General features: G+C 37.0%; 1 protein-coding gene and 1 pseudogene across 1 annotated transcript in view; one reads left to right on the plus strand and one right to left on the minus strand.

Annotated features, from left to right (window-relative positions):
• Positions 1-27,789, minus strand: part of LOC145246493 (uncharacterized) — a 37,696-nt gene extending 9,907 nt beyond the window's left edge. Inside the window, exons 1-2 of the mRNA XM_080108110.1 lie at positions 24,994-27,789; positions 24,209-24,889 (exon numbers count right to left, since the gene is read on the minus strand). Of these exons, the coding sequence (XP_079964236.1) occupies positions 24,209-24,889; positions 24,994-27,789 (3,477 nt within the window). The remainder of the gene's footprint in view (positions 1-24,208; positions 24,890-24,993) is intronic.
• Positions 2,947-3,072, plus strand: LOC145247027 (U2 spliceosomal RNA; annotated as a pseudogene).
• Positions 27,790-27,927: the final 138 nt, after the last annotated feature.

Genomic DNA, 27,927 nt, shown 5'->3' on the forward strand with positions numbered 1-27,927 from the left:
ATAGCCTTCCTCCAGGGCCAATTGTTGCTTCACCAGACTATTAAGGGGTTAAAAGGCCAAAACCAACATGGCTATGAGAAGATAATAATAATCCTTATACGCCAAATTAGGAACACACAATGCCCTAGTTAGTACAGACCCATCTACTGTCTCATTAGGACCCACACCCCTTTCCCTGGCCTAGTTGCAAACAGCATCTATCAACACTTCATCACTGTGCAATACCTGGAAAAAGAAACAGCAAGATACAGGAGGAAGTGTTTAATCATTAAGTCCCAGTTGTTAATTAAGACTTGCTTTGAATATGGTGCGAATAGGCAGGGGAATCTAACTATGGGTTAAACTGATTACCAAAAGGCATAGGATAGTGGCTACTGTGTTTCCTTGATTTATAAAAGATTAATCAAGTAATCAAAGAAACCCTGACTTTAGATTAAAATGTGGCACAAAATCAGAGCATCAAACTACACTAACGGAAAAGTAAAAATGCTTACCGTCAAGATCAAAAGAGAAATTATCAAAAGGCTTTCTTCTTTATTCTTCTGACTGGCAATAAATCTGGTAAACAAGATACTTAATAAAAACCGGAGTGTCTAGTATCTGAGCCATGGTTGCCAACTAGACTTGAACAAATAAGTCAGCCACCTGCTCTTCATGAATGACCCTGACCTGTATGACAACTCAGACGCTGACAAGTCAACTATTGCGGGTCATACATAACTTCTCCAGAAATAACGGGATGAAGTTTCTTTTTTACAAATGTGCTAAGTACTCAATTAGAGTTGGGAAAAAGGTCCAAACGGAAAACGTACAGTTTGATGAAGATAGTGAGATCAAGGACCTCGAAATACAAACACATTTAAATAGAAAAGAACGATTCAATTCAGCATACCAAGATTAGAGAACAAAAATTGATAGTGAATATAATGCTGTGTAAGGAAAATCTATAAAACAGAACTTACAAACAAAAAGAAGATAACTGCTAGTAACCAACTAGCCATGCATGTGATATCATACAGTTTTGGCATTGCTGATTGGCCACAAAGGGTCATTAACAGACTCGACACTAAGACGCAGAAATTATTAACACAGTAGAGAATAACATTCAGAAAACAGTGTCTGCCTGAACTTTATCTGTCAGGAGGTATAAGTTACTTAGAGATTGACCATCAGAATTTTGCCGTTATTGTGAGCACTAAGCAATATCTGACAAACTCACAAGATCTAAACTTCAAAATGATACATCAACACCAGGAAACAAGAGCCAGCAGGACAACCTTCATCACGAAATTGGTCAAACATTTTGGACAAGACCGTGTTTCAAATGAAACAGAACTAGAAAATAAGTCTATTATGGAAATATCTCAAAAGCATCGCCAAACAAGGACACCAAGAATTTTTATTGCCAAGCAAACTGGAAGAATGAGTCAACCAAAAGCGTGTCAAATATTTTCTGCGTGACTTCATCTAGGGTTATATCGATGAGAAAGATTCTATAGACTAGGTAAAAATAGGTTCGTTCTACTATGATCAGAGGACGTATGGTTGATGTTTTAAGAAGATGAGTGGCATAAGCAATAACAAGTAGAGGTTTTGCCACACAGAAATAGAGCGTGTGAGCTACCTGAAATCAAGTTGCCAGGTTTTGCTGGGGGGGGGGGTACTATATAATGCGACCCAACGGGGTGTGTAATTATCTCTACTGTACGATCTGTAAAATGTTGAATATCGAATGCCGCAACAAGTACTGGGAACATATACCAAAAAACAGTTGGAAATAAGTCATACACCATCCATTATAACTATGCAATCCCTACAGTTACGTACCAAGAAAACGGAGATATTAAACCTGGCATAGTGATACGAGACAAAAAGACGAAACCTTAGTAGAAGTTGATATGGTCAATGCTGCTGTGTTAAGCAGAGCTTGGAGGCTAAAAATAACTAAATATTAAAGTCTTATGTATGATATGAAAAAGAAATTGAATTGTAGAATGATCTCTACAATCCCACTAATTGTGTAGGAGCCGCTGGACTCATGAAAAAAATATTTCAGAAGGTGCCTGGCAAATATGAATACCCGGTGAACCAAGTGTAGATAAAAACAAAAGGGACGGTGAGAATCTTAAAAAGCTCTCTCGGTTGAAATGTACTAGACAACTGGTGCATATCTGGCATCCGGTAGGATGCCCTATACAGAGTTTGAGAAAATTGAAACAAATAATAAAAGTGGCAGAAAAGGAACAGAGAGAACGAACGAAAACGGTGAATTATATTCATGTGTGCTTCGATCTTTTCGATATGTTTACTTGATTCCAATACAATTCTTTCTTTTTAGTGCAAACGACTCTAAAAGTCACCCCGTCGGTCGGTCGGTCGGTCTGTCGGTCTGTTCGTAACATTTTGTGCTTGGCCTTTTTAGTTAAGATCAAAGTTCTGCTGTTAATAGATGTTTTAGCTGTTTAAGCTTTTCTTGGCCTTTTCACTACCAGCTCCCCTACTCCCCGGGGAGCTGTTCTCCATTTCCCCTTCACTCCTCACATTAAAAATCGGCCTTGTGCCCTATTTTGCCAAGATCAAAGTGTAGTATCTTTTCCGACGGATACTGCAAGCAAAACCATATGTGGGGGAAACCCCATATATAAAACCTTGGTTAATGTAGAGGCAACTTTTCATACCAATTGTCACTATCCAGCTCCCCTACTCCCCATTTCCCCTTCACTCCTCACATTAACACTCGGCCTTGTGCCCTATTTGCTCGGTGGGCGAGCAAATAAATACCAACCCCACATATAAGACCTTGGTCAATATAGGGGCATGTCTTCATGTCATTTATCACTATCCAGCTTCCCTACTCCCCGGGGAGTTGGTCCCCATTTTCTCTTAACTCTTCACATTAAAAATCGGGGTTGTGCCTAATTTACTCGGTGGCGGAGAAAATAAATACTCTTTTCTTGGCCTTTTGGTCAAGATCAAAGTGTAGTATCTGCTCTTACTACATGCTGCACTTATTGTGATATAAAGTGGGGGATCACTTTTCTGTATTAATTTAATGTAAAATGATCACCCACTTTACAACCAGTCAGTCTCAAAGCCATTTAAGTCATACTCCAGGTTATTCAAGTTGTTTTTGAAGGATTCCAGTTATCTTTTAAGCATTCAAGTTATTCTTAACGTCATTCAATTCATCCTTAAGTTCATTAAAGTCATTCTAAGTCATTTATTTTGTATTTATTAAGTGATTTCAGCCCATTTTTCCGTCATTTTAGGTTATCTTTAAAAATTTCATGTCAATCCTACATTCACACATTCACTCATTACACGAGAGCACGCGACTAATTGCTATCGGTCTTGTTTTTCTAAATTCTAGGTTCTTATTCAACTACTGATCGCGATTCGGATTGATTTAAGTATCTAAATAGTTATTTGTAAAGTAGCCTTTTTCTTTCATTTTTATATTATTCTAAAAACTCATGTAATATATGCATATAGTTTCGCAAACGTATAATATGCTTGTGGGAGGTGAATTGATCAATGAATTTTAGTTTCACTAATAGTTTAAAAATCAACAAACATTTATAATTTCATCATTACTACCCCCAATGGAAAATCAATTTAAACAAGAAACAAACAAAAAACAGCTAATAAAGAATCAATTTTGGCGTCGAAAACAAATTCCAATAAGGATATCGATCCTGATATCCCAAGAAAGCCCGCGTTTTTTTCAGTTTCGATTCTGATTAATCTCCCCAATACTAATACTTGTATTACATATAGCAATTAGCATAATTAATTTCCCGATAATTAGCATAATTAGCAATTATTAGCAATTAGTAATTATTAGCAATAATTAGTATAATTAGTAATAATTAAAATTAGCAATAATTAAAATTAGCAATAATTAAAATTAGCAATAATTATAATTATAATTAGCAATAATTAGGATTAGCAATAATTAGTATAACTAGCAATAATTAGCAATTAGCATAATTGATCTCTAATAATCAATATCTAATAATCTAATTTATCTCTAACAATTAATGTCTAAAAATTAATAATTAGTAATAATTATAATTAGCAATAATTGTAATTATAATTAGCAATAATTATAATTAGCAATTATTATAATTAGCAATAATTTGGATTAGCAATAATTAGCATAACTAGCAATAATTAGCATAACTAGCAATAATTAGCAATTAGCATAATTGATATCTAATAATTACTATCTAATAATCTAATTAATCTCTAATAATTAATGTCTAATAATTAATAATTAGTAATAATTATAATTAGGAATAACTATAATTAGCAATAATTATTATTAGCAATTATTATAATTAGCAATAATTAGCAATAAGCATAATTAATCTCTTCAATACTAATATTTGCAATACATATAGCAGTTAGCCGAGCCTACCACGAGATAGATAGTTCTTCAACATCAACGTCCAATATTTTTTTTACACGGTGGTCACCACTTATCAAGGCCCGGTAGCCACTCAGGGATAAGGTTTATTGCAAGTACAGTACGTTAGTGTGGAGATTTAATGAAGTGTTTACTTAAGAGGGAGGTTCATTAGGAATTTGTTAACGTTGGACTTGAAGACATCCAAGTTGTAGTCAGGTGGAGAGAAGGCAGACGGAACAGAGTTCCACAGGCGTGCAGTTCTAAGAAAGAAGCTTTGTTCATGGAATCCACGTTTTTCATCTAAAACCAAACTCCTATCTTTACATCATCATCATCCAATTGAAGTATGGAATTCCGACCTTCGAGGCAGGCATAATTGTCTCATATTAAATATTGTGCGAATTAAGTGGCACGTTATTGTGTAAATGTCTCCAGTGAACCACATGTAAAAAATAATATATCGAGTGTAGCAGGATGCCCTGGGGACATATACCAAAGGAAATAAGGCATACGCATTCTTCCATCGCTGTGCAATTTGTACAGCTGCGTACGTAGAATAGGGAGCTATTAATCCCTGTATAGTAATATGGGGCAAGGGGAAAGAACCAATTTTAGTAGAAGTTAACGTCCCCAATGATGCTGGCTTAAACATTGATGAGTAAGAAAGAATAACGAACTACCAGTAACATATCTACATCATTTAAGTGTTTTAACCTGACTCATGAAAAAAAGGTTAAAAAATTACCTGCCAAGTATAATCGATCAATTAAATGCAAGTGAGACAGAAATAATCGTTCTTAAAAGGTCGATTAAAATCTGAAAAAATGTCTCTTACTTCGACTGTATGTAATAACGGAGGAATGTCTGGCATTCGGTAGGATGCCCCATCCTTAACTCTGATCGAAATTAAAGCGAAAATTTTTAACGCCGCCATTTTAAGTTGCAACAGATTTAGGGTTGGTAAACGTCTTTCTTTTTTTTTTTTTTTTTTTTTTTTTTTTTTGCTTTCTTTATTTCACTGTTTTCCTATCCGCTTCTTTCTTTTTTATTTAGTTTCTTTATCCCTGCAGCTTTTTTTCTTTCTTTTTCATCATTCATTTAAATAGATACACCAGTTAAAGTATGGCGATCCATCCTTAGCTAGAAGAAAGTCATGAGAAAATTGTACACGCAGCCATTTTAATTCGCAACAGTGGATTTAGGTTTGGTAAACTCTTTCTCTTTTTGCTTGCTTTATTTATATATTTTCCTATTCACTTCTTTCTTTTTATTTTTTATTTAAAAAATGTAGCTTCCTTAGTTCTTTCGTCACGTCTTTTTATTTTAAATATATTTCTCTTCTATCTATTGTCATATAAACAATTTCTGTATTTTCGTGTGCGAAGTGCGTGCTTTGAATACTGAATAGAGTCGCGGACTCAGCGGTGTCGAATTCAAAACCAATTAGATCAATTGTGATCATGCGATCATTTTCCTGGGAAAGGTATGAACCTCAATTTCCCAATTTCTCCAACGTCATACTGTCTATAAATTAACCACTTTTTGTAATTAGTTGTATATAGTGGATCGTTTACTTTTCTTTACACAGGAATCACCACTTATCAAGGCCCGGAGCCCACTCAAGAATAAGGCTTAATGGGTATACTTTATTCAATGTAATTATGACGTAGTAAACACAAGTAGTTGGAATTTCGTAAATTGGATTACTTAGAGGGACGGTTCATCAAGAACTTGTTTACGTTGGACTTGAAGATAATCAGATTGTAGTCAGCTGGAAAGCAGGTAATCGGAATAGAGTTCTACAGGCGTGCAGGTCTAAGAAAGAAGCTTTGTTCATGGAATCTTCATTTATGTTTAGTCACAGATAAGGAGTGTGGGAAATGATTGATAGTGGTTTTGGTTCGGCATAAAATAGCATAGAAATTGTATGTTCTCATTTTTTGTGTTATTTTGACAACGTTTCGCCGGACGCAACCACCGACTTTCTGCAGGATTTCGAATGTAACACTATTTTTAATCTATGGTGGTAAATTTTTCACATAACAACAAGCTTGACATTGTAAAAGTCTTAAGTAATTCGAAATGATAATGCTTGATATAACATGTACCAAGGATTAAACCTTCAATCCCCAGAGGACAGTCGCTTAGAAATAATTACAACATTTCCTGGGAATTTCCTGAAGAAGCTCGAGTGTTACATCAGTCCAAATGTTGGTTGAACAGAATCCAACATAAGAACAATAGTTCAAATGATATAAATAACCAAACTTTAAAAGAATCAAGAGCCATAGAATTTTTCTGATGCCGTGAGACAAACAATCCAAATGTCCTTAGATATTAGAGATCCTACGTCGGTGGAGATTAAGTTATATAGAGTAAATTTTGTCAAGGGCCATACTAAGTGCATATTAATAATTCGCATCTGCAAAGATTAAGTCAGTCTTAGCTGAAATGGAAGATCAAAGATAAAAACCGTAGACAAAACAGCGTAATTTGACGTCTCGCTTTTCGAGCTTGGAGAAACAACAATTTTCAAGTAAGTCTGTCTGTAAAAGTCAATCGTAAGACATCAAATAATGCGAATCCGCCATGCGTTACACGAGGCAATAATGTAAAAAATAATGTAAAAAATAATGTAAAAAATAATGTAAAAAATGTATGATTTAATGCAAAATGCTACCCCGATGTTTCTATCCGTGTGTATCGCACATAACCAAACAATTAGCTGTCACTCTTTCTCTCTCTCTCTCAATCTCCCTCTCTCTCTTTCACTCTCCCTCTCTCTCTTCCTATAATGTTACCTCAATATCCCTGGCCGCATGTCACGATTTCGTTTCAGTAAATAGTTCGCTAAGAGACAGTAAGTCTCTTTCTCCGGTCTGAGCCAATTCTATCAAAAAATATAACCTTTAATAAACTCTCTGCGAACGTCTTCTTTGCGTCTTTCGTGCATGAAAATAAGGCGCTATTCGTCTAACTAAACCGATCAGACGATCACAACCACTCGTGGAATGCAGCGAAGAGAAACGGCAGCGTTAGAAAGGGACTACATAAAATATTGAATCTGTTAAGGAGGAACATAACATCAGATTAGTCGGAAATACAGACTCACTTTCACTAAAGGATGTTTTCAACCTTCCCGTTATCTAGCTTGTGAGTACCTCATTCTAAAATTGAATCGGAGGAACACCTGGACAGTGCTAGAGTCACGATACAAACTTGCTCATTCATACGAAGATTCCCTGAAGTCATACTCTTCCTCCTCCTCCTCCTCCTCCTCCTCCTCCTCCTCCCCCTCATCATCATCATCATCATCGTCGTCGCCATCGTCATTATCACCATCATCATCAGCATCGTTATCATTGCCATCATCATCGTCATCATCATCGTCATCATTATCATCGTCGTCGTCGTCATCATCGTCGTCGTCGTCATCATCATCATCATCGTATTCGTCGTCATCGTCGTTATCACCATTACCATCATCATCATCATTATCATCGTCGTCATCGTCGTCGTAGTCATCATCCCAATCATCATCATCATCATCATCATCATCATCATCATCATCATCATCGTATTCGTCGTCATCGTCATTATCACCATAATCATCAACATCCTTTTCATCGTCATCATCGTCATCCTCATCATTATCATCGTCGTCATCATCATCGTCGTCGTCGTTGTCATCATCATCAGCATCATCAGCACCATCATGTATATATGCCAGTACAGGAATTAATAATGTATTTCTTCCTTTTCTCTTCCTGTAAGTAATGGTGGCTATGAATTCGAGATTGCTATTTAGGGTCGGATATGTTGTGACCTACCCCGAAGCCATCCAACTGAACCACTGAATCATCATTATTCTTAAATTGCTTTTCCTTTTTTTTTTACTTACTTTTCTTTTGTTTTTTTTTTTTACTTATTTTTTGCTTTCGCTTTTATTTCTTTTATTTTGGGTTGAATTTTCTTTTTGCTTCATTCTTTTATGTTCTGTTTCTACTTGTTATTCTCCTTCCTGATTCAGTTTGTAATACATCGTGTTTGCTTCCTTGTTCAATTCATCATCGCCTACTAAACATAAAAATAACCCGGAAAGATGACTTGTAACGTGTTGTTGATAAAATAGAATGGAAAATTGTTTCAATTCGACGTCTGCTGTTCCAAAATAGAAACGCATCCGAATTCCTTTCTTTGACCTTTGCGAATTCTACGCAAACAAAGAATTAGTTTGTTTTTAATTACAGTTCCAGAAAATACAATTATGCATATCACTTGGATGATTCGGACTAGAGCTCTAATCCTAAGTTTCGGCTATATCTCTCTATCTATTTATTGACCATTCTATAGCAAAATCTCTGTCTGTCTGTCTGTCTGTCCCTTATGCATCAATATATTCTCGTATGTCTTTCTTTCTTCAGATATACTCATTTTTATTGAGCGTAATCCCTCATTATTTTCCTGCAGTTTACTATTAGGTCTGTACTGCCTGGCAGTTGCAAACCAAAAACGAAAGCAGTATTAGATTGACCTTAAAACAGGATGTGAACATGGAGTCAAAGAATACACGGGCAAAATAATGAATGGCGTTAAAGTTTTACTTTAGTACATAACGTTTCGGCCGATGTAATCTCCGATCTTTTTGGGTGTACCTTGTCGAGTTTACTAATCTTCCTGACTAACTCAAGAGCATGTGGCGTAACGGATAAAGTACTAATTAAAATTCAGTTCTAAACGATATTCTTCTGTAGGTCGAGGGTTCAATCTTCGGTGCGAGCGACACTTGAAATTAAAGTGCGAATTTTTTTTTTTTTTTTTACTTATTTAAAAACATGCTACGTCTATGGATTAAATAAAGGGTTCCTTTGAAATTCTGTGCAGATTCCCTAGTTTCGCAAAAAGAGTGCCGCGTCTGACAAGAGATATCTGAAGAAAGTTTGAGGTTACATCGATCGAAAAGTAGTGAAAATAACAATCAAGATAAGAGCATTATTCCGAATCATCCAAATAATATGAATTATCAATCGCTATCTGCAGAAAAAAAAACCCGAAATAAAATACCATCGTTCATGAAAACTTACATTATCTCATGAGCGAAGCAGATTAAAAGTTTTCATCACAAGCTAATCTCGTAAGTCATTGTTTCTAAGTGTGATTTTATTACACTCTTGTGCCAAACATAATTCACCTTAATTTATGCATTATATAACTAAACTACTTGATGTAACAATCTCTTTTTTAAATACTACCTTAAGGTTAGAAACCAACCAAAATGTGTAAAGTGGATAGATTCTGACGTTTAAATCTTCATTTCATGCAATATTAAGAATACAATTAGGAATTACTTTAGACCCCCTCCCGGCCGTACCTGATGGAACGAGGTCAAGTTACACCCGTAGATTAGATAAAATGTTCCGTGTGTAATTTTGTACAGATTCCCGATTTCGACATAAAGAGTTCCTAATTCGAGACGACGCACTGACCGAAACGTTTTAAAAGTTACATCAACGATTAAAATAAATTAGTGCGTATTTTATGGGCATTATAACTATAGATAATAAATCTTTTCTCTACGATTATATAAATGCAACTGTGTGTGTGAGTTCGTTCCTTATAGACTCCGAAACGGCTGGACAGATTTTTTTTCTTTTACAAAACTAATGTATAAGTCTAGGAGTGATTAGGTTAAGTTTTGTCTCAGAATATTCCCGATAATTACAGATACTTGATAATCAAAACCGTTATTTTAATTTATCTATCATCGGTTAAGCCATTTTTCCATGTCGTCGTTTAGCAAGAATGATAGCACAATGGGCCGTTAAAATTCTACTGTTGGTAAGTTGATAGCGTGCTGTTTGTTTTTTTTCGCATGGCGTGGTCTGTAGGTTCAAATTCCGCACGTAAATTTATTTCTTTTCTCCTTAACTGCAATTAATTTTACAATACTTAAAAATGTACGTGGTTGTTAGCAGTGCAAAAGTACATTATGTTTCTGATTTTGAACGTCTATTAAACTAGCAACTGATCCTGCAGAAATTGCAAAACAGTCTGCACACATATTTAGTGAAAATGTGATTCAGATGTTTCTTGAACGTCGGTTTAACAAATCATAGACCCCAACAACCAAGCACAAGTAGTATGCCCGGCAACATAAGATAAGGAATTTTTCAACACAGTTGACTAATTGTACAACTATACAGCGACAACCACATAAATTCTTACAACGAATAGATGGTCAATGTTGATCCTGTGTTTTCTTTCGTATGTGGTTCAAGGAATCATGGCCCCTAAAACCTCGCCAATGTAGTTGGTTTTGAGCTGGAAGAATAGCTACTAAGGGGACAAATCAGAGAAATTGGATTGTTAGTGGCACGTTGCATCCACTGGGTGGGGGCTACGTTGATCAGTAAGGTGCCAATATAAGCGAAATTTACTGAAATAATTTTAGGATTAAAAATAAAATTTTAAAAAATATTGGAATTACCAAAGATACAGATGAAAATAAGCATAAAAAGGCATCAAAGCAAACCCCCGAGCAAGGTCGTGTAATACAGCTATCTATATATCTATAAACGTGAAAATGTGTGTGTGTGTGTGTGTGTAAATTTACCTACATAATAACTCTGTCAGTTTTCAGTCTAAAGACGCGAGATTTGATATAAGAGGTATTGACATATAGGAAAATTTTTAAATCAGTTTCCGGCCAGAAATTGTGCAGTACATGGGTAAAAGTTCAATGATTTGACCTTTGAAAACTCTACCAAACACCTCAGTCAATTTTGGACCTAACCACTTGAAATTTTAGATGTGGGTTACTTGGACATGGATCAAATTTTTGAATTGGATTTGAGCCCAAAACAATAAATGTTAAGGGGTCAAAATTGGGGGCAAAGTTGTAAAAAATTTGACCTCTGCGGTCTTTCCCAAATTACTCAGGCAATCTTTGGCCTAAACATTTGTAATTTTACATAAAACATATTCAGACATGCAGCAAGCTTTTTAATCAGTTTTGGAGCCAAATTAATCAAGGGGCAAATTAAAACACTTGATCTTTGCAAACTCTACAAAACTCCTCCGCCAATTTTGGGTCTAAACACTGGAAATGACATGAGTCAAACTTTTTAATGCACATAAAGTTATGAACAGTACATAGGGCCCGAGCAAGGCCGGGCTGAACTGCTAGTATATCTATAAAGTGAAATTGTCTGCGTGTGTACATTTCCCTACGAAATTACTCTGTCAATTTTCAGTCTACAGACTCAAGATTTGATATAAGACGTATTGCGATTTGGGAAAATCTTTTTTATCGGCTTTCGATAAGGAATTTGACTGCCAAGGGGTCAAAGTTCAACGATGTGATTTTGGAAAACTCTACCCAACTCCCCCGTTTATTTTGGGTCTAAACACTTGACATTTTAAATGTAGGTTACTTGAACATAGTCAAACTTTGTAACTTGATTTGAACCCAAACAATAGATGTTAAGGGGGTCAAAATTGGGATCCAAATTTTAAAAAAATATTTTACATCTCAGCCAATTTTTGGTCTAAACATTTGAAATTTTACATAAAGTGTATTCAGATACAGGGCAAGCTTTTTTTTTATCGATTTTTGGCCGAAAATATGGCTGCCAAGGGGTCAAAGTTCAAAAGATTTTACCTTTGCGGTATCTAGCAAACTATTCAGCCAATTCTGTGTCTAAACATTTGAAATTTTACATAAAGGGTATTTAGACATGCAGCAGGATATTAATCAGTTTGGGGGCGAAAATCTGGTAGAAAAGAGGTCAAAGTTGAAAAAGTTGACCTTTGAAAACTCCCCGGCAATTTGGGGTCTAAGCTCTTGAAATTTTAGATGTTGATTACCTGGAAATGAGTCAAACCTTTTAATATATATATATATATATATATATATATATATATATATATATATATATATATATATTATATATATATATATGCACATAAAGTTGTGACCAGTAAATAGGGCCCGAGCAACGCCGGGCTGAACTGCTAGTATAACATAAAGTGAGTTACAAAATTTTTACACACAATAGTGTATGTTTTAAAAAGAAGTGGGTTTGACGGTGGTTGAGTAGTTAACGACGTGGACTGAAAAACCTGGGTGTGCCAACTTGATATCCAGTTTATTCGTCTCATATAAACACTTTCATCAAACCCACACTGTGTTTGACCTCATAGAAATGAATTAAACAAATTAAATTCTTTGGATGTTTTAAATATTACTTTCGTATTGCTTGTGTGTTTATATTCATGCGCGATGTATAGCCTCGATGTAAAAGTATAAAAGAAATAATGTAAAGCTAATATTGTTTATTTTTATATATATTTATGGAGACCTAACACCAACACAGGCCTCATAATATCATTGTAAAAAATAATAATAATAATGTATGCAACAGAGCGCAGACGCGTATATGCAAATACATGCGAAATATCGTTACCGAAAAAAGAAAAAGACTACCAAAAAGGAGAAATAACACGTAAGATAATACTATCACGTTAGAGACGTGGATAACGTTCAAGAGCACGTTAAAGCCGTAGGATATGTCACAATCGTCATGAGAAATCACGCGTACAGGGAGAACGATGAAAATGTCCTTGTTACAACGGAAAAAAAAGCGGGTGCACGTTTTTTCCTATCCTTTGTCTAGCTTGTGACTGAGGCTACAACGTGTTGGGTAGCGTTACATATCAACATAGCTTATGAAATACGACCTGATATTTCTTCCAGATTGTTAATAACAAAGTAAAATATAAATTGTCCTATATAATATTTATCAATATTGGGCGTGACAGAAAACCTCAAAATATTATCGTATAAAATCTATAAAATATCGATGTAGCCGATGACACGTGTCGTCATGCATTAACAAACTATTGAACATTTTCAAAATAAAATGGTTATAGGAACGGGCAAATAGCCAATATTTTGGAATGTTTTACATTGGGATAGATATGTGTATTATTTCGATTAATCGGATACTATTTTCATATTAGATTTTATTCTCACAACGTTTCGACATATATATTCCTCGCCTTAATTAAGGTGAGGCGTTGCACGCGGAAATCTGTACGAAATTTCAAACGTACCTTTTATTTGACCCATTGGCTCGTAATATCCCGTGATGCAACGGAGGGCAATGCTAAGTCATAATCAATTGAAAGTGGCAAACTATTCTAAAAATACGAGGGGTGTGCAATAAGTAATGCTCCTGACCCACTTCTAGTTGGCTTATCTAGCTGAAATCTTTGCATGTGCAATGATTTATATCTCTACGGGTTATGTGGCAAATTACAGCTCTGAACTAATTGTGGTTTCTGTTTTACATGTGTTTCAACTGAGTCAGGTGTGAAATGGAGCCTGTTGAATGTCGAGCAGTGATCAGGTTTTTGTATTTGAAAGGACGCACACAACAGGGACTTTTGATGAAATGAAAGAAACTTATGGTGATAATGCCCCATCATATGACCTTGTAAAACGCTGGCATCGTGAATTCAAACATGACCGGAAGTCTGTAGAAACAGCTCCATTACCTTGTCGCCCCCTTCTGCCATTGATGAGGCATCTGTCCGTCAAGTTGAGACTGCCATTTTGGAAGATCGGTGCATTACTATTCGCCAAATAGCCCAAGATGGCAAGATATGTACAGGGTCTGTAGAAACGATCATTCCTGACCATTTGCATATGCATAAGGTGTCTGCCAGATAGATCTCCAGGTTGCTCACACCATTCCAGAAGCGAGAACGCGTCGAGTGCTCGAGGATGACTTTGGAGACGTGCCAAGAAGATGAGTCAAAGTTTTTCAAAAGACGGATTACACAGGATGAAACCTGGATCCATCACTATGATCCAGAGACCAAAGGCCAATCAATGCAGTGGAAGCACTTGGACTCATCCGACCTATTCCCCCCATTGCCCATTCTCTATAAACTATATGAACGCATGATACTTGTCAGAATAACGGAAACAGAGGAAAAACAACTCTCAGCTGACCAAGCTGGCTTTAGACCAGGTCGGCCATGTTGTAGCCAGATTTTAAACCTGACCCAATTCATTGAGGATTGATTTGAGACCAAAAAAATAACAGGCACTGTGTTTGTAGAGCTTACAGCAGCCTATGACACTGTCAACCATAGGGCACCCATACTAAAAGTAGCCCAAATGATACAAAACTCAGCATTGGTTAGTACAATTGAATGTCTACTTAGTAATCGACGTTTCCATGTTGAGATGGATGGAAAAAAGAGTAGATGGTTTATCCAAAACAATGGCCTCCCACAAGGTTAAGTTTTGGCTCCAACCCTATTCAATAGCTACACTAACGACCAACCTCAATACCCAAATATAGAAAGATATATATATATATATATATATATATATATATATATATATATATATATATATATATATGCCGATGACCTATGCATCGCCACCCAGACAAATAGTTTTGACATGATAGAAAAAAGGCTCTCTTATGCCCTAGCCACTCTCTCTAGGTACTACAAAAAGTGGTACTTAAATGCAAACCCAAACAAGACCCAGGTTTTCGCCTTTCATCTTAATAATCACCAAGCAAATCGGAGACTAAGAGTCATGTGGAATGACAATATGCTTACACATGAAGCTTTCCCAGTCTAGGGGTAACTCTGGACAGAACACTCTCTTTTAAAAAACACATTACCAAATTGAAAGGCAAGCTGTCATCACGAAACAGCCTTCTCAGTAAGTTTTCCACCAGCAATTGGGGCGCCGACCCCAAAACACTGAGGCAAACAGCTATCGCACTGTGCCATTCCACAGCGGAGTATTGTGCCCTAGTATGGGCAAGATCATATCATGCCCATAAAATTGATATAGAGCTGAACAAGGCATACTGGACCATAACTGGTGCCCTAAGAATAACTCCCTTGCCAGCTCTATACTGCCTTACTGGTATTCAACCACCACATATCAGGCGAGAAGTAATCACCAGAATAGAACCGTGCAAACAGCTTAACGACCACAGGCACTCACTGTTTGGCACCAATCAGTGAGACAAAGACTAAAATCTCGCAGTAGCTTCATCAATATAGAGGAAATCGATCCCAGGCAAGCTGCCGCCTATAGGATGGAGCGATGGCGAGACTATAACAGCAGGAATAAAAATGAAGCCCTCCCAGACCCAAAAGAAACACTCTCCCAGGGTTCAAATCTTAGTAGAAAAAACTGGGTGACTCTAAATAGAGTCAGAGGCAAAGTAGGCAAAACAAAAACAATCTCCACAAGTGGGGCATAAACACCTCACCTTTATGTCCATGTGGAGAGGTACGAACGATGCACCACCTTGGGGAAAACTTCCGATTGGGTCCTCATTGCTCAAACCAAGACCTTAAGGAGGCAAGCAGCACCGCCATGCGATTGGTTAATTTCTTCTGCGATAAGACATGATGACGATGACTTGAACTCACCACCTCCAAAGAAGGCAAGGGTGCAGCCCTCTGCTGGCAAGGTCATAGTCACAGTCTTCTGGGACCAGGACGTAGTAGTGATGACAGATTTCCTGGCAAAGGGTACCACAATTACAGGATCCTATTATGTTTCACTTTTGAGGAAATTAAGGGAAGATATCAAAATCAAGATCAGCAAAGGTATCCTCCTCCTGCAGGACAACGCTCCAGTCCACAACTCGCATGTCACCAGATCAGAAGCACGGGCGTGTGGTTATGAAATAATACACCCTCCTCCTTATTTTTCTGACCTTGCACCCTCTGACTTTCACTTCTTCCCAGCCATGAAGTTGTTTTCGGAAGGACAGCGTTTTCTAGATGATGCAGCCTTGATTTCTGAAGTCACGTTGTGGTTGGAGGATCAACCTGAGATGTTCTACAAAAAACGCTTTCCAAAGCTGCATCAAACGATGGGAGAAATCCATAACTCTGGGAGATTCTTATGTAGAGAAAGACTAATAACTATGCCAATTTTCGTTGCTCTACTGCTATGATAAGTGGGTCAGGGGCATTACTTATTGTACACCCCTTGTATAATTACTAATCACATAAAATTTCTACTTGGTCGTGGACAACGGAACGAGATCGTGTGACACACGTGAATTAAATAATTATATTCGTGCTCAGTGCATAACATCGAAGAAAACGTATAGATAAATAAGCTTAAACGTTTCAATTGATGTTTGTGGGCATCTGTTCCCAAGTTAGACCCCGTAATATGAGTATTAAACCGTATATTTCTTATGATATCATTACATCTCTCCCATATTTTTTAAGAAAAAGTAAATTGCCTAAAATGTTTGCCTGTATTCGACACGAACGGAGACCCCAAACTAGTATTTAAAAATTTCCAGGATATCGATATAACCTTTGACACACACCCTTTTGCTTTTTTAAAATAAAATAAAGCTCACACACAGAGTTCCAAGATATCTCGTGTGTTTAACAACAAACGTACGTCTTTGGCATAAAAACACAAAGAAAAGACGCAAAAGAACTCTTTCGTTCTCTGATGACAGCTGTGATACGGTCCGAAATTAATAAGAAATGTTTCAACTATAACAAAAAGAAAAAAAGGAAAAAAAAAAGGATAAGGAAATTTGAATGATTTGTTTCTTTTAATAACCATTTTTGCATCTTAACGTTTTCCAAAAACATTTTTTTCCTGTTAAATCCAAAGATTTTTTTTTTTGTAATTTTTTAATGATACTTTCAAGAAGTTTAATACGGGGCCCTGTCGGTGGGGCATTAGAATACGCCGACTGCCCCCCCCCCTGCAGAGGGTAAAAGTCCCTTAATGGGGGTCCTGGATATGACCTTAAACTATATCCAGTGATGAGGCCCCAGCTTGTGGGCTTTGGGGATTGTGGAGCCACCCTTTAATTACCATTGCTCCCAGGTCCACTCTGACCCAGAGTGGTAGTACCTGAATGGGTCCCAACTATGGGTTAAATAACAACCAACGTGAAAACAACAAATATATTCTATTAAAAAAAAAAAATTCTTCAAAATCTTTGGATTCGGCATTAAATAAACCGGAAAAGGGTTGATATGCCGTAAAACAAAAACAACCAACCAACTTTAAAACGGACAGGCGGTATTAAAGCTAAATCAGAGAGAAGTCTCAAGATACCTCATACGTTTAACAGCAACAGCACACGCTTGGCTTTACAACACAAAAAAATGGATTTTATTTGTAAGAAAAAAAAACAGTAAAAAAAAACAAACTCTTTCATTTTCTGATGATGGATCTGGCACGGTCCGAAATTAATAAGAAATATTCAAACAAACAAAAGGAAATGTGAATGACTTTTTCTTCTTTAAATAAAGACTTTGCATCTTAACGTGATCCACAAACAGTTTTGTCTTTTTCTTTTGAAGTTTTTTTTTTCTTTAAATTAAGGAATGCTAAAGTTTATGCTTTATTTTTCCTTCCAAACAAAAAACACATCTTCGTGTATGGATGTGATGTTATAAAAGACCGTAATTTCGTAATTCAATCAAAGTTTAAAAGCAAATGGGAAGTATAATGCTTCAGTTGTGATCTTAATAGTTTCCTTCTAACATTTCATAATGATAAATTAATTAGTTTTCGAGTTTATTCACAAAATACATGTAAACTTGAAACGAACATATATATCATTATCAAATAACGAGGTGAAGAAAATAGGACAGGAAAGAACAGATGTTTATGTAATTTTAACGTGTTTTTTAACCAAGTAAAATATTCAAAGGAAATAAAGATTTTACTCATTGATGTCAATTGGTATTTAATAAATTCATAAAATTTCGTGCAAATCGAAGATATTTAAATGTTGTGAGTAGGCGTGATACCATTATTGACCATTTCTAAGGCAACCAAAAAATGTGTCAACTTTGAATAAACACACCAGTGATTTTACGATAGGAATCATCTTATACCATCTTTTTTATTGGATTTTTTATCTTTTTCCTCCCTTTTCCCCGTTTATTACCTCCTCAATCGCCTTGAATCGCTTCAAACTGTTTCAAACTGTTAAATGACTTTTTTCATGCAAATATGATAAACTTCATATTATTTGTTTCCTGTGATGCATCAACCTGCAAAATTTATTGTATATTTTGAAAACCTTTTTCCTCTGATGAGAAGAATTGCGTTCTTCGAAACTCCATGGAATAAGGTTTTTTCTTGTTGTAGTTGTACTCCTTGTCGAATAATGTAAATTTTGTATACCTTCCTTAAAAGTTTATAATTTTTTTTTAATTTGATACATTTTCAATATTAAGATTTTTATTATATATATATATATGTATATATGTATATATATGTATATATCTGTATATATATATACATATATGATGTATATATGTATATATATACATATACACACACACACACACACACACACATATATATATATATATATATATATATATATATATATATATATATATATATACTAGCAGGTGGTCCGGCGAAGCTCAGTCGTAAGGTACGCACAAATATGATATTTAGTTTATGTAGATTTCGCATTTATTATTATTAAGGCTAATCCTCTACTGAGTGTTATATCGGGTAATATATAATTAAAAAAAAACGGAATTAAACTGACACATGTGCACGCGAGTATTATGTGTTTTCTAAACAGTTCACTTCTTGTAACTAAAAAGACAAAAACACCTGCTCGTGCTGAGATTGAAATCTTAGCACGAGCATTTGTTGTTGTCTTTTTAGTTTCAAGAAGTGAACTGTTTAGAAAACACATAATACTCGCGTGCACATGTGTCAGTTTAATTCCGTTTTTTTTTAACCTAAAGAGAGGGATGCATATGCGATAACAATTAGTCCAGCTTGACACGTCTTTAAAAAGTGTTATCAAACCTACTTATTCTTAGCATAAGGAAGCTGTCACGTCAACGATTCGTACATGCGCATTCGTCAAACAGTTGACAAACAGGTAAAAATCAGATGCCCCCCTAAGTATCAAATTTTCAATGTTGACCCTTAAGCAGCTCTTTAGTTCGATTGAAAACCGATTAAAAAGTTTTCCACGTGTCTGAATACTCTTGTACCCCAATTTTCAAGTGTGTAGTCCAAACATTTGTTGAGTATATAGGTTGAGTGTTGTCCTCATATACACATACACATTCTTACTTTTATAGATATAGATATATAAGTATGTATATTGAATTATCTTATGTTTTAGAAACGTCTATTCTTCTACACGTGTAGATTCTGTTAATACATAAACTTGTTTTAAGGAGATATTTCTATACGAATGTTTGTCTCTTGTTTTGGAAAGGTCACTTATCTGTGTTTACTGTCATTCAGTTTGCAATTATGAAATGGTACGTAGGATGGCATTAACTTCGATGAAGAGACAATTTCTTTTGAGAAATGCTTGGGTTGCTGGTGGGAGCAGATCTGCTAATTTTAAACCTGAAATGTTAAGGGAAATCAGTTTATTAATGATGACCGACGTCGGAGCGCCTACCCGATTGTATAGGTAGTTTTATTTATGGCATGAAAAAGTCATAATACATTTAGTCAAATAATTTCACTGATTTCTCAAGCGTTTCACGTATACTTCCACCCTAGGGAGCTACTAAAAACGAACACTGCAACTAATGAGTTTCAAAGACTTAAATAGTTTGTAATTGCAAGAAATCGATAAATCTCTTGGGAGAAGAAAACATTCTTGAGTATGGAGGAAGGTTAAATATTGTAGAAATGTGGGAAACTTCTGAAATCTAGCGATTATTACCATACAAATTTCTAATTCAATCCTTCTTTTCAACCGAAGATACGTGCATACACACATCCACATGGGAAACCTCTCCCTCATTTTCAAATATATACACCAGCACACATGTAAACGTATATATATATATATATATATATATATATATATATATATATATATATATATATATATATATATATAATTATTTACTATAATAATTATTAAATACCTACGGACACTAGTGTTTCACGCTTTCGGGAATCATCAGTGAAGGGTGCCACGATTAACATCAGTCGAGGGATTTGTCTGGCTTCATTAGTAAGGACCCAATCCATTCAGCTACCGTCAAACGCGAGAAATACAGTCAAGATTTAAACAATTATTCTTTTTAAATGTTTTTAATGTCAGTCAGAGTGATCTAATCATTATATGGCCACCTGCGCATATATATATATATATATATATATATATATATATATATATATATATATATATCAGCATACTGATGTGAGTAGGAACAAAGATTAATTAATGATGTGGTATCGAGTCTTACAGACCATTTTTGGATATAATATTATACAAGAAATTTCCAACCAAAAAGACAATAGCTCAATATATTTGATCGAGAAAACGGAATTTATAGTTTTTTTGTTTATATTTTATATTTTCACGCAGAAAAAAACATCAATTTTTAGAGTAGAAATGTATTGTTTTAATAAAGAATACCGTCCAGATTTTTTTCATTAACCCATGGATTTTCGATGTAGGCTCATCTCCTAAGAGGAAAAGTCATTAGCAAATATTAGATCTAATTCTAATTTATTTAGCACATACAAAGAAAATATATTTAAAAATTAATTACATCTTATTGGGGGAAAAGATAAACAAAATAGATGAAATAAAGTAGATAAAATGAAAGGATATGAATTTGTGGTATACGGGTGTTGCGGTAATTCTTGTATAGACTGGTATATCGTGGTCATATTTGAAATTTTTTTCCACACTCCATAGTGGTGAAGGGTCCGTAATGGTATGGGGTGCCTTATCTTACAGAGGGACGATGTGGCTTCAGCTGGTACAGGGTCGTCAGACAGCAGCTGGTTATGTTAGCATGGTACAAAAAAACATCTTTGATGATGGAGGGTCATCATTTGCGTGGGGATGGATGGTTATTCCAACAGGATAATGCTGCAATCCACACTGCAAGACGGATCTTGAACTTTCTAAAAGAAAATGGAGTTCATCTCTTGGGACATCCTGCATGCTCACCGGACTTGAACCGAATTGAAAATGTTTGGAATGGATGACAATAGAGGTTTATCGAAATGGCAAACAATATTCAACAAAAAATGAACTTCGTAAGGCCATCTTCAGAAACTGGAGCAGGATCCCCCGCACCTTAATGGAAACACTTATTTCTAGCATGCCCCAAAGAATTTTTGAAGTCATCAAAAGCAATGGAGGTAGAACTCATTATGAAGTTTGATTGTTGAATATTTTCATACACTTTTTGTACAATTTATGTACAATTTAATAGAATTTTTGTCTCTGGTCTTATAATTTAGATCATGTGTAAAAAGCGTCATTTAATAAAAATGTAAATTTTTAAATAAAATTGTTGGAATGTACCTTTTTGTTTCCATAACCTTTTGATTGTAATATTAGTAACCTTAAGTCGGAATAGTTTAAAATTTATCCTTAACAAAAATGTTTCTTTTTAAAGATTTTCAAATGATCTTAAATTTGTGATCAGCAGTGTGTACGTATATATATATATATATATATATATATATATATATATATATATATATATATATTGTGACGGTACCACGAGCCTGTTTCTTGACGAGAACCTCCCTGTACGGTATCAAGGTTGGAGTTCTCAGAGAAAATCCCAAGGCCGGGCACGCGTTTTAAGAAAAAGAAAAGTTTGACGGGTACCGACTGCAAATTATGCGGTCTCTATGGTACAGTGTCCAGGTTCAGACTAGAATCGTCGTGGAATATACTCGAGGCATTCACGGGCGGCAATGTAAGGCAAACAAAAGAGACACAAGTCGACACGGGTATGAGAGTTATTAAATCAACAATTTATTTAAACAAATTGAACCGGGTAAAATGTAACTACGAAAACAGAACATGCAACTGAAGTCATAACTGAAATAACATGAAAAAAAAAATAAAAGAATATATACATGAAGACAATGATTTGGGACAAAAAAAGGGGGTGAGTGATATTTCGATTGCCTTAGGAAGGTTCTTTTTGTTCTCTTCGATGAAAATCAACGAGATATGAGTGATACTCAGAGAGGGGGGGTCACACTGAAAGTCTCAAGATATAGAGATAGTTTTTCCCTCTTTCCTCTATTTTTTTTCTTTTCTTTCCCCCTTTTTTTCTTCTTCCTTTTTTTCTTTTTTTTTTATAGTCGATGATATGTTACTTATGGGCCGATCAACAGGGGGGGGATTCAGCATTTAGGAAAAAACCTTAGTTCGAGGGTTGCTTTTCTTTTCCCCATTTTTTTTCTTTTTCTTTTTCCTTTTTTTTCATGGGGCATTCAATAGTTCACATAATTGATCGAGCAAAAACAATTTAGAAAGAGTTACTTAACTTCTTTTGTTGAGTCGACGTTCAATTCACCCGAAGCTTCTTTCCCTTTTATGAGGTGCTGGTTTGAAGGATCGATTCTCGTAAATTCCAATCCATTTATGCTAAGGTGGATATATGTTATTCCTTATCAGCACGGCGTGAATTCCAATCGATTAGTGCCAAGGTGAGTATATATTGTTCCTTTGTGGCACGATACGAGTCGACGAGATGTTTTTCTTTTTTTTTTTTTCACCATGCGAATCAACCGCGGTGATTCCATTTTTCGAGCAGAATGCCCCCACATATGTTTCCGTGTCCACCGCCTTCATCGAACTGCCTTGATTCTCCCGCGTTTTTCTTGTTGGCGACAGTTGAAGGTCATTGCTTGGGTGTAGAAATCTAGGTCGCTCGGCCAGCCTCATTTTGACTCCGTCTGCTAAGGATTGGGTGTGGGAAGGGATGTCTGCTTAATTGATATATATGAAGGGTGTGAAAATGTTTCTCTTAACACCTTCCTCCATAAGAGAAAAAAAAAAGAATTGTTCCTCTTTTTTTATTATATTTATATGTATTTAAAATAAAATTACTCGTATGAGACAAGAAAATAATATTTGAGATTAAGGCCACCAACTTGTGTCACTCTAAAGAAATGATGTTCGTGGAGTTTCCATCACTTTTTCCTACAGCTATTTTATGAATTTTCCCCCGCCCCTTTTCTTCCCTTTCTGTTTCGAATCTACGTGATAAGGCGTCCGCTATTACGTTATCCCGACCCCTTACGTGTCTGATGTCTAGGTCGAATTCCTGCAATATGAGACTCCAGGAGAGTACTCGCCGGTTTTTATTTTTCATTCTATTGACGTATATCAATGGGTTGTGGTCTGTGTATAGGATAGTCGGGCCATGCACCGAGGATGCATAGACTTCAAAATGAGATAAACTCATCACTAACGCCAAAGCTTCCTTCTCTATTGTGGAGTAGGATTTTTGAAACTTTCTCAGTTTCTTTGAGTAGTAACTGACTGGGTGTAGTTGATCATCCTCCCCCATTTGTAACAGTACTGCTCCTATCCCGCTATTGCTGGCATCTACCGCCACACTGAAGGGTTTGTCAAACGATGGAGCCTTTAACACTGGCTCGCTGCTTAACATTAGCTTGATCTTCTCAGCTGCTTCTTGACATTCGGGTGTCCATTGAAATCGCTTGTGCTTTTTCAACAGCTCTGTCAGTGGCGCAGTGAGACATGCAAAATTCCTGCAGAATCGGCGGTAATACCCTGCCATGCCCAGGAATCTCCTTAAACTCCTAACATTTTTTGGTATGGGATAATTCTTTATCTCTTCTACTTTGGCCTTTGCTGGGGTGATCTTCCCATGGCCAACCACATGCCCTAGATATTTGACCTCGGCCTGGCAGAACTCTGTTTTAGCTAAGTTTATGGTTAATTTGGCCGTTCTTAACCTCTTAAATACTTTTTCAATTGTTTCGATATGTTCTGCCCATGTGTCATTGTAAATGACTATGTCATCGACATATGTATCTACGTTTTTAATCCCAGCAAGGCATGTGTTCATCAGTCTTACAAATGTTGCTTGGGAATTCTTCATCCCAAATGGCATTACGCGATATTGGTATGCTCCTTCTGGGGTTACAAACGCCGATATTTGCTTGGCTCTCTCGGTTAGAGGCACTGCCCAGTATCCCTTAAGAAGGTCGCATTTGGTGATGTATTTGGCATGTCCTATCTTATCTATACAGTCGTCTATTCGTGGCATAGGGTATGCGTCTGCCTTGGTTATCGCGTTCACTCTGCGATAATCTGTACAAAATCTCACTGTTCCGTCCGGTTTATCGACCAGCACGCACGGTGATGCCCATTCACTTTGACTGGGCTCTATTATCTCGTGTTCGAGCATGTAGTCTATCTCCGTTTTCATTATTTCTAATTTCTTCGGACTTATGCGATACGGATGTTGTTTAATTGGTTCGCTCTCCTTTAGCTCAACGTCGTGCACTATTGCTCTTGTGCGCGTAGGTGCGTCAGCAAATAGGTCGCTATATTCTGTTACCATTCCTTGTAACTTTTGCCCTTCTTTCGGCGGTAAGTGTGCAAGTTTGCACTCTAGGTTACTCATTGTCTCCGAATTCTTTAACTTAATGGGTGGGTACTTACAGCTTCATTGTGACACTGTGCTGTCAATATTGATTTTTCTCCCGCCCTCCTGAAATATTTTTTCATCATGTTCACATGACATACTTGAGTTTTGTTTCTACGCTTGGGGGTAGATATCTTATACTTTAGTGGGCTTATCTTTTCAGTAATTGTGTACGGTCCCTGATATTTCGACTTGAATGGTTGACCATTCAGGGGTATGAGTACTAACACTTCCTCTCCTTCTTCGAACTTTCTATCTACTGCCTTTTTATCGTATGTGGTCTTCATGACCCTCTGACTACTTTCTAGGTGGGTCTTAGCTAACTTCCGTGTTTCGGCTAAGTTTTGTCGCATTTTAGTGACGTAATCCGTCATATTATTTGGCAAGGGTTCATCGCTGACCCATTTCTCTTTTATCATTTTTAATGGTCCTCGTACCTGATGACCGAAGACTAGATCGAAGGGACTGAACCCCAACGAGTCTTGGACGGCTTCTCGAGCTGCGAAAAGCACAAATGGGATCCCCTGATCCCATTCGGCATCGTGTTTCATACAATAGCCCCTGAGCATGGTTTTCAGGGTGGCGTGGAAGCGTTCCAGAGCCCCCTGCGATTGAGGGTGATAAGCGCTGGATTTTATGTGGGTGATTCCCAGTTGCTCCGTAGCCTGCTCGAATAGCCTCGACGTAAAATTAGATCCTTGGTCTGTCTGTATGGTTCTGGGTAGCCCCATTTTAGTGAAAAAGTTTATCAGGGCATCTACCACCTTTTTCGTTGATATGTTGCGCAGTGGGATCGCCTCTGGAAACCTTGTGGACGCGCACATTATAGTTAATATAAATTGTGTCCTGTTTTGGTTTTGGGTAGCGGTCCTACACAGTCCACTATTACCCCTACTAAACGGTTCTTCCACTGCCGGTATAGGTTGGAGTGGGGCCGGGGGAATATTCTGGTTGGGTTTTCCAGTCTTTTGGCACGTCCCACAAGTTCTACAGAACGTTTTGACATCTCCCACGATTCCTGGCCTGTAGAAATGTCTGGTCAACTTTTCTAGGGTTTTGTTGACACCTAGGTGGCCCGCCAGTGGTATCTCATGTGCCACTTTCATGATATCCTCTCGATACATGTCGGGTACCATTACTTGTTCCCGCACAGTATCTCCCGACTCTCCCTTTGTCTTGGGGGCATTCCATTTCCTCATTAGTACGCCCCTATTGAGGAAATATTGACTTTTTGATTTGTTAGGATATTCTTCTCCAACCCGACAGAATAAGGGTTTTAGGTCGCCGTCATTCTGTTGCTCCTTGATCAGCACTTGTCGTGGCACGGGTAAACAAGGTTGGGGTGTTACCACCGGTCTCGGTTGTTTTTCCCCTGACTGCTTGTCTTCTACATTTCCCCTCTCTATCGCTCTACTTCTTGTGGTCACCCCTATGGGTTTCCCGTCTTGATATTTCGCGATGTCATTTCCTAGTATCATGGCTACCCCTGTCATTGGTAATTCGTCAATTACGCCTACAGTTATTTCTCCTGAGCCCCAATTCGACATTAAGTGGACTTTAAATAGTGGAATCGTTATGGGTCTGTTTCCTATGCCCCTTATCGTGGTCGCTCTACCTGCGGCTCTTGTCGCTTCTTTAGGCATGCATCCTCTTTTCACTAGGGATTGGGATGCTCTCGTGTCCCTGAGAATGTTAATGGGTTCCCCTTGACCTTCCTTATCTCGGGCGATATATCCTTTCGATATGAAGGGTTCGTACGTTTCATCTATTCCCTGAGATATCGCCCCTTGTGGTTTTGCTGGGGTATTCCGATTCATCTCCGTGAATCGTTTCGCCTGACACTTCGCAGCTACGTGACCTGGCTTCCCACAGTTGAAGCATACTATAGGTCTCGCTTCCCGTCCCAGTACTGGTCGGTTGGTTGTGTTGAGGGGATTTCTGATGGGTACTCGTGGATTTTCGTACAGTGTCTTTACTGCACAATGTTCATTGACCTGTGACTGCATGGGTCCCTGTAGTTTTGCCCTGCTTCTCTTGTGAGTCAATATGTATTCGTCGGCTGCCGTGGCTATATCGATTGCTGTTTCAGCCTTTTTGTCGGTCAGGTGTATCCTCATGTCATCGGGTATGCAGTTTTGAAATTCCTCAATTAACATGAGTTGTTTCAATTTGTTGAAGTTACCCTCTATGTTTTTGGCATTGCACCACCGATCAAAATAATTCTCTTTAAGTTTAACGAACTCTACGTAGGTTTGTCCCTCGCTTTTCTTTGAGTTTCTGAACTTCTGTTGATACGCTTGTGGGACGAGTTCATAACTTTTAAAAATTGCTTCTTTTACTACCTCGTAATCGGCACAGTCTTCCGCTGGCAGTGCCGCATATGTCTTTTGGGCCTTACCGCTTAATGCCGTTTGTAACAGCATTGCCCAACACTCTTGTGGCCAGCCCATATTTAGGGCGGTTCTCTCGAAGTGCGCAAAGTAATCGTCCGCCTCCTTTTCTACAAATTTTGGGACCAATCGCACTTGTTTAGTTATGTCGAATCTGTTTTGTCCGACTTGCTGTGGCTGGTGAGCTATACTTAATTCGCTCATCCTAATCTCTTGCTCGATTCGAGCTTTTTCTACCTCGGCTTTCGCCATTATTCTGGCTTTCTCTAATTCGACCTTATCAGGAGTCATGGTCGTTTTCTCCACCGGTAAATCTTCCAGCACTTCTTCATCGAAGCGGTCATTGTCTACCATGTGCTCAGCTATTATTCTCATTAACTGGCTTTTCCTCATAGCTCCCCTAACCTCTAGGTCTAATTTCTTTCCTATTACTATTAGATCATCTTTTTTTAATCTATATAATTTATCTGGGGATGGATTTTTAAGGAATTCGTCGGTGTCCGTCATTTTGCCTTACGTCCGTGTATAATGCACAAGTACGTTCACGAGGATTTTTTTTTTTTATTCAAGCAAGGAAATTACACTTGCTTGGTGTATAACTGATCTCCGGAGAGCCCCCATGTGACGGTACCACGAGCCTGTTTC

Source organism: Euprymna scolopes, chromosome 24, assembly GCF_053919585.1.
Source record: "Euprymna scolopes isolate OS-2025 chromosome 24, ASM5391958v1, whole genome shotgun sequence".
In the NCBI taxonomy this organism is placed as follows: Eukaryota; Metazoa; Mollusca; class Cephalopoda; order Sepiida; family Sepiolidae; genus Euprymna; species Euprymna scolopes.